This window comes from Lucilia sericata, unplaced genomic scaffold (assembly GCF_015586225.1).
Source record: "Lucilia sericata isolate MDLA Ls3-8-SP2 unplaced genomic scaffold, ASM1558622v1 Contig002480F_arrow, whole genome shotgun sequence".
Lineage (NCBI taxonomy): Eukaryota > Metazoa > Arthropoda > Insecta > Diptera > Calliphoridae > Lucilia > Lucilia sericata.
Genome location: NW_023996259.1, coordinates 43,634 through 57,766, shown reverse-complemented (window position 1 = coordinate 57,766; position 14,133 = coordinate 43,634). Strand labels below are relative to the sequence as shown.

The 14,133-nt window shown below is 32.1% G+C and overlaps 2 protein-coding genes and 1 pseudogene across 3 annotated transcripts; all 3 read left to right on the top strand.

Moving 5' to 3' along the window:
- Window positions 1–294: 294 nt before the first annotated feature.
- On the top strand, window positions 295–1,236 carry LOC119613990 (annotated as a pseudogene).
- A 3,998-nt stretch (window positions 1,237–5,234) lies between these two features.
- Window positions 5,235–10,425, top strand: LOC119613981. 2 transcript variants are annotated; one of them, XM_037970059.1, is made up of 3 exons: window positions 5,235–5,331; window positions 5,422–5,835; window positions 10,237–10,425. In XM_037970059.1, exons 2-3 carry the CDS (start codon window positions 5,676–5,678, stop codon window positions 10,293–10,295), a joined length of 219 nt encoding a protein of 72 aa, XP_037825987.1. In that variant the 5' UTR covers window positions 5,235–5,331; window positions 5,422–5,675; the 3' UTR covers window positions 10,296–10,425. The 2 variants fall into 2 exon arrangements, with proteins under 2 accessions (XP_037825987.1, XP_037825988.1); XM_037970060.1 differs by having other exon boundaries at window positions 5,239–5,313.
- A 263-nt stretch (window positions 10,426–10,688) lies between these two features.
- On the top strand, window positions 10,689–11,847 carry LOC119613988 (trithorax group protein osa-like). The gene is made up of 2 exons (XM_037970066.1): window positions 10,689–10,774; window positions 10,879–11,847. Exons 1-2 carry the CDS (start codon window positions 10,747–10,749, stop codon window positions 11,784–11,786), a joined length of 936 nt encoding a protein of 311 aa, XP_037825994.1. The 5' UTR covers window positions 10,689–10,746; the 3' UTR covers window positions 11,787–11,847.
- The last annotated feature ends 2,286 nt before the right edge of the window (window positions 11,848–14,133 follow it).

The following is a 14,133-nucleotide window of genomic DNA, read 5'->3' as shown; positions in this document are numbered from 1 at the left end:
TGTTAGGGAGGTATAAAATCATTTATATATATAAAATTCAAAAAGTACCTTTTTTAATAAAAATAACAATAATGAAACTTTGTAAAAAAATTTTAACAGATATAAAGAAGGCATTATTTTCATATTATAGATAATGTATTATTGTATGTTTCCATGGTTTCCTTCCCTTTTAACTTAACTAACTGAAGTAACTAAGTACACCTGTATTCTATTTTGCAGTCAACGTACACTATCTGAGTTCCATAATCGACAAATAGTAGGATAAGATACCAACAGCAACAACGAAATCAAACAACATGAATACGGATCCAGTGAAAAAAATTGGTAAAATGTAAGTAAATAAACAATTCAAACTCACAGAAAAAAATGTTTTTAAATTTATATGTTTATTTTACAAAATACAATAAAAAAAGTCAACTACAACCTGAAATAAATAAAAACAATATCCGGCGGATGTAAAACATCTGGCAAACGGAAACAAACTATAAATTTCAATATTTACTTATAACATAGACAGTAAATAAATAAATTGATGCAGATATGTAACTCTTATTTTAAAAATAAAACATTTTTCTAAAAATAAACTATTATTCACTTACCAGCAAAGAGCAAATTGAAACAGAGTATAAATCACGACGAAATTATCCCAAAAGTGGTCACGATTCTACGATGAAACTCCCTGGAATGAAATGTATAATCAAACTAAAATTAATAACAAATTGAAAGCAGATTTGATAGGTACATAAGTATTTAAAATAAAATTAAATATAAAAAATTATGTTTCATAGTAAAGCACAAATTTTATACTTTCTAAATAATTAGATCAAACATGTCCATTTAACTATTCTAATGAGGGTGATTCATATTTTGTTTCACCGGAAATGCACAAATCACTGGTGGCTGTCTGGTTGTGGTCGACCACGTAGTGGCTTACATTTGATTAAATGTTTGCAAACTCAACAAAACAAATATTTGTTTAATGATGCAAATACAAATACAAATGAGAAGAATATGGCCATAAATAAATTACCAGAAACTTCAAGTGGTATGAAGGAAAATTATAAAATATAATTTGAAAAGTTAATGTCTATATATTTTAAAGGATTTGTTGGCTGGCAATCGAAACAACCAAGTTATAAACAATGGGAGAATTCCATGAAATATATATCGCCCATGTATGACATGCCGGGAGAGAAAATAACAGCGACTCCTTATAATGCAATAATTATTGGTTAAATAAATATTCCGACACGAAAAAGTTATTGTTTTCTTTCAAATTGTAATTGAACGGAACTAGAGCTGTAGTTGAAATGAACTGAACCAGATCTGAACTAGAACTGAACTAGAACTGAACTAGAACTGAACTAGAACTGAACTAGAACTGAACTAGAACTGAACTAGAACTGAACTAGAACTGAACTAGAACTGAACTAGAACTGAACTAGAACTGAACTAGAACTGAACTAGAACTGAACTAGAACTGAACTAGAACTGAACTAGAACTGAACTAGAACTGAACTAGAACTGAACTAGAACTGAACTAGAACTGAACTAGAACTGAACTAGAACTGAACTAGAACTGAACTAGAACTGAACTAGAACTGAACTAGAACTGAACTAGAACTGAACTAGAACTGAACTGGAACTGAACTAGAACTGTACTAGAACTGAACTAGAACTGAACTAGAACTGAACTAGAACTGAACTAGAACTGAACTAGAACTGAACTAGAACTGAACTAGAACTGAACTAGAACCGAACTAGAACTGAACTAGAACTGAACTAGAACTGAACTAGAACTGAACTAGAACTGAACTAGAACTGAACTAGAACTGAACTAGAACTGACCTAGAACTGACCTAGAACTGAACTAGAACTGAACTAGAACAGAACTAGAACTGAACTAGAACTGAACTAGAACTGAACTAGAACTGAACTAGAACTGAACTAGAACTGAACTAGAACTGAACTAGAACTGAACTAGAACTGAACTAGAACTGAACTAGAATAAAACTAGAATAAAACTAGAACTGAACTAGAACTGAACTAGAACTGAACTAGAACTGAACTAGAACTGAACTAGAACTGAACTAGAACTGAACTAGAACTGAACTAGAACTGAACTAGAACTGAACTAGAACTGAACTAGAACTGAACTAGAACTGAACTAGAACTGAACTAGAACTGAACTAGAACTGAACTAGAACTGAACTAGAACTGAACTAGAACTGAACTAGAACTGAACTGAACTAGAACTGAACTAGAACTGAACTAGAACTGAAGTAGAACTGAACTAGAACTGAACTAGAACTGAACTAGAATTGAACTAGAACTGAACTAGAACTGAACTGGAACTGAACTAGAACTGTACTAGAACTGAACTAGAACTGAACTAGAACTGAACTAGAACTGAACTAGAACTGAACTAGAACTGAACTAGAACCGAACTAGAACTGAACTAGAACTGAACTAGAACTGAACTAGAACTGAACTTGAACTGAACTAGAACTGAACTAGAACTGAACTAGAACTGAACTAGAACTGAACTAGAACTGAACTAGAACTGAACTAGAACTGAACTAGAACTGAACTAGAACTGAACTAGAACTGAACTAGAACTGAACTAGAAGAACTAGAACTGAACTAGAACTGAACTAGAACTGAACTAGAACTGAACTAGAACTGAACTAGAACTGAACTAGAACTGAACTAAAGAACTGAACTAGAACTGAACTAGAACTGAACTAGAACTGAACTAGAACTGAACTAGAACTGAACTTAGAACTGAACTAACTGAACTAGAACTGAACTAGAACTGAACTAGAACTGAACTAGAACTGAACTAGAACTGAACTAGAACTGAACTAGAACTGAACTAGAACTGAACTAGAACTGAACTAGAACTGAACTAGAATTGAACTAGAACTGAACTAGAACTGAACTGGAACTAAACTAGAACTGTACTAGAACTGAACTAGAACTGAACTAGAACTGAACTAGAACTGAACTAGAACTGAACTAGAACTGAACTAGAACTGAACTAGAACTGAACTAGAACTGAACTAGAACTGAACTAGAACTGAACTAGAACTGAACTAGAACTGAACTAGAACTGAACTAGAACTGAACTAGAACCGAACTAGAACTGAACTAGAACTGAACTAGAACTGAACTAGAACTGAACTAGAACTGAACTAGAACTGAACTAGAACTGAACTTGAACTGAACTAGAACTGAACTAGAACTGAACTAGAACTGAACTAGAACTGAACTAGAACTGAACTAGAACTGAACTAGAACTGAACTAGAACTGAACTAGAACTGAACTAGAACTGAACTAGAACTGAACTAGAACTGAACTAGAACTGAACTAGAACTGAACTAGAACTGAACTAGAACTGAACTAGAACTGAACTAGAACTGAACTAGAACAAAACTAGAACTGACCTAGAACTGAACTAGAACTGAACTAGAACTGAACTAGAACTGAACTAGAACTGAACTAGAACTGAACTAGAACTGAACTAGAACTGAACTAGAACTGAACTAGAACTGAACTAGAACTGAACTAGAACTGAACTAGAACTGAACTAGAACTGAACTAGAACTGAACTAGAACTGAACTAGAACTGAACTAGAATAAAACTAGAACTCTAGAATAAAACTAGAACTGAACTAGAACTGAACTAGAACTGAACTAGAACTGAACTAGAACTGAACTAGAACTAAACTAGAACTGAGAACTGACTAGAACTGAACTAGAACTGAACTAGAACTGAACTAGAACTGAACTAGAACTGAACTAGAACTGAACTAGAACTGAACTAGAACTGAACTAGAACTGAACTAGAACTGAACTAGAACTGAACTAGAACTGAACTAGAACTGAACTAGAACTGAACTAGAACTGAACTAGAACTGAACTAGAACTGAACTAGAACTGAACTAGAACTGAACTAGAACTGAACTAGAACTGAACTAGAACTGAACTAGAACTGAACTAGAACTGAACTAGAAATGAACTAGAACTGAACTAGAACTGAACTAGAACTGAACTAGAACTGAACTAGAACTGAACTAGAACTGAACTAGAACTGAACTAGAACTGAACTAGAACTGAACTAGAACTGAACTAGAACTGAACTAGAACTGAACTAGAACTGAACTAGAACTGAACTAGAACTGAACTAGAACTGAACTAGAACTGAACTAGAACTGAACTAGATGAACTAGAACTGAACTAGAACTGAACTAGAACTGAACTAGAACTGAACTAGAACTGAACTAGAACTGAACTAGAACTGAACTAGAACTGAACTAGAACTGAACTAGAACTGAACTAGAACTGAACTAGAACTGAACTAGAACCTAGAAATGAACTAGAAATGAACTAGAACTGAACTAGAACTGAACTAGAACTGAACTAGAACTGAACTAGAACTGAACTAGAACTGAACTAGAACTGAACTAGAACTGAACTAGAACTGAACTAGAACTGAACTAGAACTGAACTAGAACTGAACTAGAACTGAACTAGAACTGAACTAAAACTGATCTAGAACTGAACTAGGTTTAAACTAGAACTGAACTAGAACTGTATTAGAACTAAACTAGAACTGAACCAGATCTGAACTAAACTTGATATAAAGTAGAGTTTAACGATAAACTCAACGAAAACTACATAGGTCTGTGGTACACTCAAAGTTTTACAGTTTTTTTATTAACAACCATTTCATTGCCCGTCTGCCCCACTGTGCACATTAATTATGTTTGAAATATGCAAAATGTAGGGTTACATTTAAACGAGTTTGACCTACCATAATTTTATTGCAATTTTAATCAAAATAAAAACTAAATATTAATATTGATTTAAAATTTAAATCCCCCGTTAATATTTTGTTTATGTCTACGAATTAATGTATTCATAAAAATGCAAAATATCAAAAACATATTTGATCAACGTTAAAAACAAACAAATATGGGATCGATACTTTTTAACCGCAAAAATTTAAACTGGATTTAGTTAAACATTATTTAAGTCTTAAAAACCGGGAGAATGAACTGCTACTCATAAACAATTGATTAAATTGGATTTTGCTTTAATATATTTTTTTATATGAATGACCACTATGATTCACAATTTAAAAAAACCGAATGAAAAAAAAAACACACAGGTAAATAACTACAGTTTAAATTTAAACACAAAATATAAAACCTAATCATAATGCTATAAAGATTCATCTAGCATCGCTCTTAAAGATTCAGTTGAATTTTAGATACATTCGCAGTAACAACACACCAAAAATGTTGCCGGTATTGTGTTTTAACAAAGTAATATTTTGTTACCCTAACAACTAATTAAAATGAAACAATCAACAGCAATGTGTAAACAATATTAAATATTTGATTTATTATTTGCAGTTTTCTCAGTCATCTTTATTGTAATTGTTTGCAGCTGCATCCAATTCACACAACAACAATTTCAGCCAGATTTCCAGTTCAATCAATTAAGACCATTTGGTAATTTCCCAAGACAGAACAATATCAATTCTCAAGGTAGCGGTTTAAACAATCAAAATTGGTTAGGTCCTGGGCAACAGTTAGTGTTTGCCACAACAACTGCCGCACCCGGAAACTCCGTTGTTTTTGTCAATAATCAACCAGCTGTACCCACAATGGTACCATTTATTGCCGCAGCTACTACGCCTACACCTCAATTCTTGGACTGTTTTAGTAGATGTCCCACGACCTCAGAGTTTAATCCAATTTGTGCCAGTAATCGCGAACAGTATGGCAATGAGCAGAAATTCAATTGTGCCAGACAATGTGGAGCAGGTATGTATGTATGTGTTTTTTAATGAGAGCGAAGAAAGATGTTAGCTGGAATGTGACAGAGATCTTTTTAGCTTAATATCTTAATTTCTGTACATGTGTTTAAGAAGTGTGTAATTTATCTCAGAGTTAAAGTGGTTAGAAAAAAGTCACGTATTTAAATGAATTTATTTTAAGGCTAAATGGCACTTAATTGTTCAAAATCGGTTAGTAGAAAAAACTCAAGGCCAAGTTTATAATTATGTCCGCTAGTGTTGTGCAGTTAGGGAAAAGTTTGAAATTGTTTAGTTGCTTTTAGTATCACATGTACTAACTAGTAGAAGTGAACTAAAACTATCTCGGACAAAACGAGAACTTAAATACAAATACTTGAACTAATTTAAAACAGAACTAGAACTGAACTCGAAGTGAACTTGAAGTGAACTAGAAGTGAATTAGAACTGAACTAGAAATGAATTAGAACTGAACTAGAAGTGAAGTAGAACTTAACTAGAACTGAACTAGAACTGAAGTAGAAGTGAACTAGAAACTGAACTAGAACTGAACTAGAACTGAACTAGAACTGAACTAGAATTGAACTAGAACTGAACTAGAACTGAACTAGAACTGAACTATAACTGAACTAGAACTGAACTATAACTGAACTAGAACTGAACTAGAACTGAACTAGAACTGAACTAGAACTGAACTAGAACTGAACTAGAACTGAACTAGAACTGAACTAGAACTGAACTAGAACTGAACTAGAACTGAACTAGAACTGAGCTAGAACTGAGCTAGAACTGAACTAGAACTGAACTAGAACTGAACTAGAACTGAACTAGAACTGAACTAGAACTGAACTAGAACTGAACTACTGAACTAGAACTGACTAGAACTGAACTAGAACTGAACTAGAACTGAACTAGAACTGAACTAGAACTGAACTAGAACTGAACTAGAACTGAACTAGAACTGAACTAGAACTGAACTAGAACTGAACTAGAACTGAACTAGAACTGAACTAGAACTGAACTAGAACTGAACTAGAACTGAACTAGAACTGAACTAGAACTGAACTAGAACTGAACTAGAACTGAACTTGAACTGAACTAGAACTGAACTAGAACTGAACTAGAACTGAACTAGAACTGAACTAGAACTGAACTAGAACTGAACTAGAACTGAACTAGAACTGAACTAGAACTGAACTAGAACTGAACTAGAACTGAACTAGAACTGAACTAGAACTGAACTAGAACTGAACTAGAACTGAACTAGAACTGAACTAGAACTGAACTAGAACTGAACTAGAACTGAACTAGAACTGAACTAGAACTGAACTAGAACTGAACTAGAACTGAACTAGAACTGAACTAGAACTGAACTAGAACTGAACTAGAACTGAACTTGAACTGAACTAGAACTGAACTAGAACTGAACTAGAACTGAACTAGAACTGAAGTAGAACTGAACTAGAACTGAACTAGAACTGAACTAGAACTGAACTAGAACTGAACTAGAACTGAACTAGAACTGAACTAGAACTGAACTAGAACTGAACTAGAACTGAACTAGAAGAACTAGAACTGAACTAGAACTGAACTAGAACTGAACTAGAACTAGAACTGAACTAGAACTGAACTAGAACTGAACTAGAACTGAACTAGAACTGAACTAGAACTGAACTAGAACTGAACTAGAACTGAACTAGAACTGAACTAGAACTGAACTAGAACTGAACTAGAACTGAACTAGAACTGAACTAGAACTGAACTAGAACTGAACTAGAACTGAACTAGAACTGAACTAGAACTGAACTAGAACTGAACTAGAACTGAACTAGAACTGAACTAGAACTGAACTAGAACTGAACTAGAACTGAACTAGAACTGAACTAGAACTGAACTAGAACTGAACTAGAACTGAACTAGAACTGAACTAGAACTGAACTAGAACTGAACTAGAACTGAACTAGAACTGAACTAGAACTGAACTAGAACTGAACTAGAACTGAACTAGAACTGAACTAGAACTGAACTAGAACTGAACTAGAACTGAACTAGAACTGAACTAGAACTGAACTAGAACTGAACTAGAACTGAACTAGAACTGAACTAGAACTGAACTAGAACTGAACTAGAACTGAACTAGAACTGAATAGAACTGAACTAGAACTGAACTAGAACTGAACTAGAACTGAACTAGAACTGAACTAGAACTGAACTAGAACTGAACTAGAACTGAACTAGAACTGAACTAGAACTGAACTAGAACTGAACTAGAACTGAACTAGAACTGAACTAGAACTGAACTAGAACTGAACTAGAACTGAACTAGAACTGAACTAGAACTGAACTAGAACTGAACTAGAACTGAACTAGAACTGAACTAGAACTGAACTAGAACTGAACTAGAACTGAACTAGAACTGAACTAGAACTGAACTAGAACTGAACTAGAACTGAACTAGAACTGAACTAGAACTGAACTAGAACTGAACTAGAACTGAACTAGAACTGAACTAGAACTGAACTAGAACTGAACTAGAACTGAACTAGAACTGAACTAGAACTGAACTAGAACTGAACTAGAACTGAACTAGAACTGAACTAGAACTGAACTAGAACTGAACTAGAACTGAACTAGAACTGAACTAGAACTGAACTAGAACTGAACTAGAACTGAACTAGAACTGAACTCGAACTGATCTCGAACTGCACTAAAACTGAACTCGAAACTGATCTCGAACGCACTAAAAACTGAACTCGAACTGATCTCGAACTGAACTCGAACTGCATTTCCTACCTCAAATTACTTAAACTGTGCTCAAAACCTTGCATTTTTTTTACATCCAATTCAATATAAATAAAATATTGATTATCATACAAAAAACAAAAAATTCACGGGCGCCAAAATTTATCGCACATGTTTAAAATTAAACAAAAGACTAAAACAAGTTCCGTTTTTAATGTTTTTTAAACAACAGCTCAAGTACGTTGCATGACACCAAAGAAAAAAGTGCGCAAAATTTAAACGTCAAATTGTCAAAATGAAACCGGTAAATGCAGTATTATTGAAAATAAATGTTTAATTATTTTACTTTTTTTGAGTTATATGAGTATTAAGTAAGAAAAAGTCATTACGAGATAAAAAGTAAAAATAACAAAAATAAAATAAAGACAAGGTCACAAAGGTTCCATAACCCATTAAAGATATTTTTTGAGATGCACACTTATCAGGGCAATAAATATATTAAAAGTATGAATATTTGTTTTTTTTTATTGAAAACATGTAGCAATTAGAGTCATTGTAAACTGATGAAAATTGAACAATGATAATATTTTCTGCGGAAACTGATCGATAATGATGATTTTTAAAAATAGAAAACTGTTCAATGATGAATGTTTTTTAAAGAGAATTGATAATAACTGATCAATGTTGAAATCTTCTAGAGAAAACTGATCGATAAAGAACTTATCCAAATCAAACTGATCGATTTTAAAGATTTCCAAATTAAACCGATCGACGATTATATAGAGAACTCAACGATGATGAAGGTTTTATATAAAGAGAACTGATTTATAATGTGTAGTTTTTTGAAATTTTTTTATAATTAACTGATGGAAGAAATCCGATCAATAAAAACGTTTTTCTGTAGAGAACTGATTGATTGATGATCAAGTTTACTATAGAAAACTGATCGATAATGTAATATGTCAAATCAAACTTATCGATGATGATGAGATCTATAGAAAACCGATCGATTATAAACTGATCAATGATAGAGTTTTTTATGGAGAACTGTTTGATCAAATTTACTATAGAAAACTGATCAATGAGGAAGTATGTGAAATCAAACTTATCGATGATAAAGTTTTATATAGAAAAAACTGATCAATAATGAATAATTTTAATTTTTCAATAGAAACTGATCGTTGGTGAAATTTTCTATAGAATACAGATCGGTGTTGAAAAGTTCTATAGAAAAGTGATCGATGATTAAGTTTTTTTTTTTTCAAAACTGACCGATCATAAAGTTTTTTGAAGAAAACTTCTCAATGATATAGGTTTATATAGAAAACTGATCAATGAGAAAATTGAGGATCTATAGAAAACTTATGGATAATGAAGTATGTCAAATCAAAACTGATCGATGATGATGATGAGATTTATAGAAAACTGATCGATGATAAAGATTTATATAGAAAAAACTGATCAATGATCAAGCAGATTTCTAGAACTGCTGATGGTTGATGAAGTTTTCTGTAGAAAACTGATGGACAATAAAGTTTTTGTTATAGAGAACTGACGATATTGAAAGAAATCTGAAGAGAGCTGATCAATAATGAGCATTTTATATAGAGGTCGTGTGCTACTTTTGAAGAAATATTAACAAAATCATCTACTTATTCTTTCTTTGCAGATATCGAAATCGTGCGTCGAGGAAGCTGTGAGGGTCTATTCCCCATTGCTAGAGGTTAAAGAAGAGGTCGACTCAAAGATCTTCAATTATAAATGACATAAAAATGCATTTGATTTTTGCTAGTTTTAAGAGGCGTAATTTTTCAATTAATAAAAATTAATTAGTTGTTCGGTTCTATTGTTATTATAATTATTATATTTTTCTATGCTGGAATTATTTAAACAAAAAACAAAACAAAAATAAACAATTCTTTGGAAGAAAAAAAAGTACCAATAAATTGTATTTTTAATAGAATTCCAAGAGATAAGAAGAAAACAGGGAAAAGATAATGATAATAATGATGAAACAGATGATTCTCATAATGATGTTAGTATTAATCATTAAATAAAAATAAAGTTTTGTAGATAAGAATGAAACGTAATAGAAACATTTTAAAATAGTGTTGATGGGAAAAAAAGCTTAATTTTTCAATTTAGTTTATATTTAAAACTCATCATAAAAACAAGCAAAATGTTAGTAAATTCATTGCAGAAAGAAGGTATTTAAAGGAAAAATAATAACAATTCTAGAACTATACATTATATATTTAAACTTTTTCTATTTGCATTTTAACAACTGTTTCAATTTGTTGCTGTTGTTTAGTTTTCTTCTTTTGTATGCTGCTGGGTATTAGCTGCACATCAGCATTGGCACGTGTAGACAATAATTGGTCTCATAGGCGACCAAACATTACAGTGACCCAAAATCAACGGGGTCAAGCTGGTTATCGACCAGCCAATGTTGGCTATCAACAACCTTTAGTACATAATCAAACTCATGCACATTCATACAACCAACATCAACAGCAGCAGCAATGGCAACAACAGACCAACAATCGTTCTCAATACAATCAACCTGGCTATAGACCAGCCATAAATAATCCTGCTCAAGTTAATAACTATAGACCACAACAACCTTCGTATGGTCAAGGAACATTTAATCAAACACGTCCTGCACCGAATCAACCTCAATATCCTACATATGGACAAAGTTCTTTTAATCAAACACGTCCTGCATGGCAGCCACAACCATCGCAATATCCCGCCTATGGACAACAAAACACCTTAAATCATACAAAACCTCAACTACCCATCAATCCACAATATCCCGCCTATGGACAACAAAACACCTTAAATCATACAAGACCTAGTTTCCCTCTACCTTCGGCTCCTCAAGTTCCTGCTTATCCTATACTACCAAATAATCCCAACAATAAACCAGCAATGCCTTCAAATTCTTGGACTCCACCCGCAAATCAAACCCTTATATATCCTCAACTACCTAATAAAGATATGCCACCAGCTTCTCCAGCTATTGGCAGTAATGGTATACCTTTAGCACCTCTACAACCAGCTCCTCAAAACCCTCAAGGCCCTCATAATTGGCATTCTGGAGGTCAAGCCGTTTTAAGCTATGGTCCGGGTCATTATCCCTTGCCAGCAGGTAATACAAATAAAACTCCACCTTCACAGCAGGGCAGCAGTAATCCTTATGCAAATATGTTTAATTAATATTGAGAGAAGGATTTTGTAAATGTTTGAGAGAAATAAATTATTAAAAAAAGCACTATAATTGAACAAATATTTTAAAGTGATCAACAAATTTGAGGTAAGGAGATCATAGGTTAATAAAAGCGTTCCCAGTATTTACAAATTACATATTCTGAATTCTTAAAGATGTCCGTCAATCTTTGGGAATGTTTACAAAAATACTAAATTTCTATATCTGATTTGGTAGCATTTTGGTCAGGGCCCTTCAGAATTGTAGGAAGTGGTCAGATCATTTTTGTCTAATACTATCCTAATGCCATACTTATAGAGAAGTGTTAATTATAGACCGATCATCATACAATTCGAAGAATTTTTGGTTCATATAAAAATGTAAATGTAAAATTTGATTCCATTTCTATTTACAAAACTATAATCTTTAATCTTAAAATTTAAAGAAACTGGCCCATAATAACAACACACACACTTGACCTTGCATGACCTTTAATAAAAAGGTTAATTATATTGTAAATTACACTAGTCTAGATTGGTTTCCCTGTTAATGTGCTTTAATAAAAGACTTGTGTTAAATTTAATGTGTGTTTAATATTTAAAGACTCGCACATGTTGGAATTTTTAAAATTAAATTAATTTTAAGTTCCAAAAATGCAATAACAACGCCCTCTAGTGTTCAGTAGGAAAACAATATGAAAGTGGTTTGTGTCTAAAATATGCCACCGCACTGTGTTGAAATTTAAACTAATCAAACTGTTAAATTTAAACACAAACGTTTCATAGAACGAGGTCAAATAACAAATATATTAGATGAAGTTTTTTTAAGAAAGCTGATGGATGATGAAGTTTTCTATAGAAAACTGATCGATGATGAAGTTTTCTATAGAAAACTAATCGATTATGAAGTTTTCTATAGAAAACTGATCGATGATGTATTTTTTCTATAGAACACTGATCGATGATGTAGTTTTCTATAGAAAACTGATCGATGATGTAGTTTTCTTTAGAAAATTGATCGATGATGAAGTTTTCTATAGAAAACTGATCTATGATGTAGTTTTTTATAGAAAACTGATCGATGATGAAGTTTTCTAAAGTAAACTGATCGTTGATGGAATTTTCTATAGAAAGCTGATCGATGGTGATGTTTTCTTTAGAAAAATAATCGATGTTGAAGTTTTCTACAGAAAAGTGATCGCTGACGAAGTCTTCTATAGAAAGGTGATCGACGATGAAGTTTTCTCTAGAAAAATTATAGACGATAAAGTTTCACTAATTTTTCAATTGGAAGTTTATTTAAGGATCTAAAACTGATTTAATGGGAAATATGAGTGATCACAGATTTTTCAGTATTTTCGGGGCGCTATTTATATTTCGATATTTTCGGGAAATTTTAGTGATCGACTATGAAGTTTTCAATATTTTCTTAATTGAAGCGTTATATAGGGATCTATAGCAGATTTTAAGTTTAAATTTTTCGGGAAATTTTATTGATCACAGATATTCACAATTTTCCAAATTGGAGCATTGTTTAAAGGTCTATAGCCGATTTTAAATTTGTTATATAAAAATTGGCTTTTGGTGGAAAATATGAATTTGTAAGGACTATAGTACCCTGGTTGCTTCGCTACCCTAACGAATTTAATTTTTTATCAAATTTTTTTTACTTTTATAGAAAATTATAATTAAATATTTTTAAAGGTTTCTATTTAGGTTCAATATTATCGAAAATTATCGCATGACTATATTCGCATTCAATAAGGAACGTGTTATTTTTAATTTCATGCCTTTAGCTTCCACATTATACAAAATTTCAAAAAGTACTATTTGAAGGTAGGAACAAGTATCAAAAAATACCTCTTATAGATTATAATTCAATTAAAAATGTTTATGTTTCAGTATAATTTGATGAACGAAAAAGTACCAAAACGTTCCTCATTAACTGAGGTCATTCTAACTTCCTTTCAACTCTACCTTTAATCATTTCCCCCACTATATATTGTCTTCAAATATTTTTTTTTATTATTGTAATCTAAAAAAAAAGATACGAATACAAAATGAAACTGAATAAAATTACATATTGCAACAATTATAAAGCAATTAATATTACTTATACGTACCCAACAACCAAACCACTGCCCATTAGAGACAAAACGAAATGAACTGATATCATTTCTTCGCAAAAGGCATGCAAAATTTATGCATGAATGCAAAATGCATTTTTTTTTATAAATAATTATGACTTATAAAAAATTATTACAAAATATTTGATAGATAATGATCGCTAAAATGCCATAAGTGATAAACAGCAACAAAACGGCTAATGTTTGTAACACCAAACTGAAAAAAAAAAGAC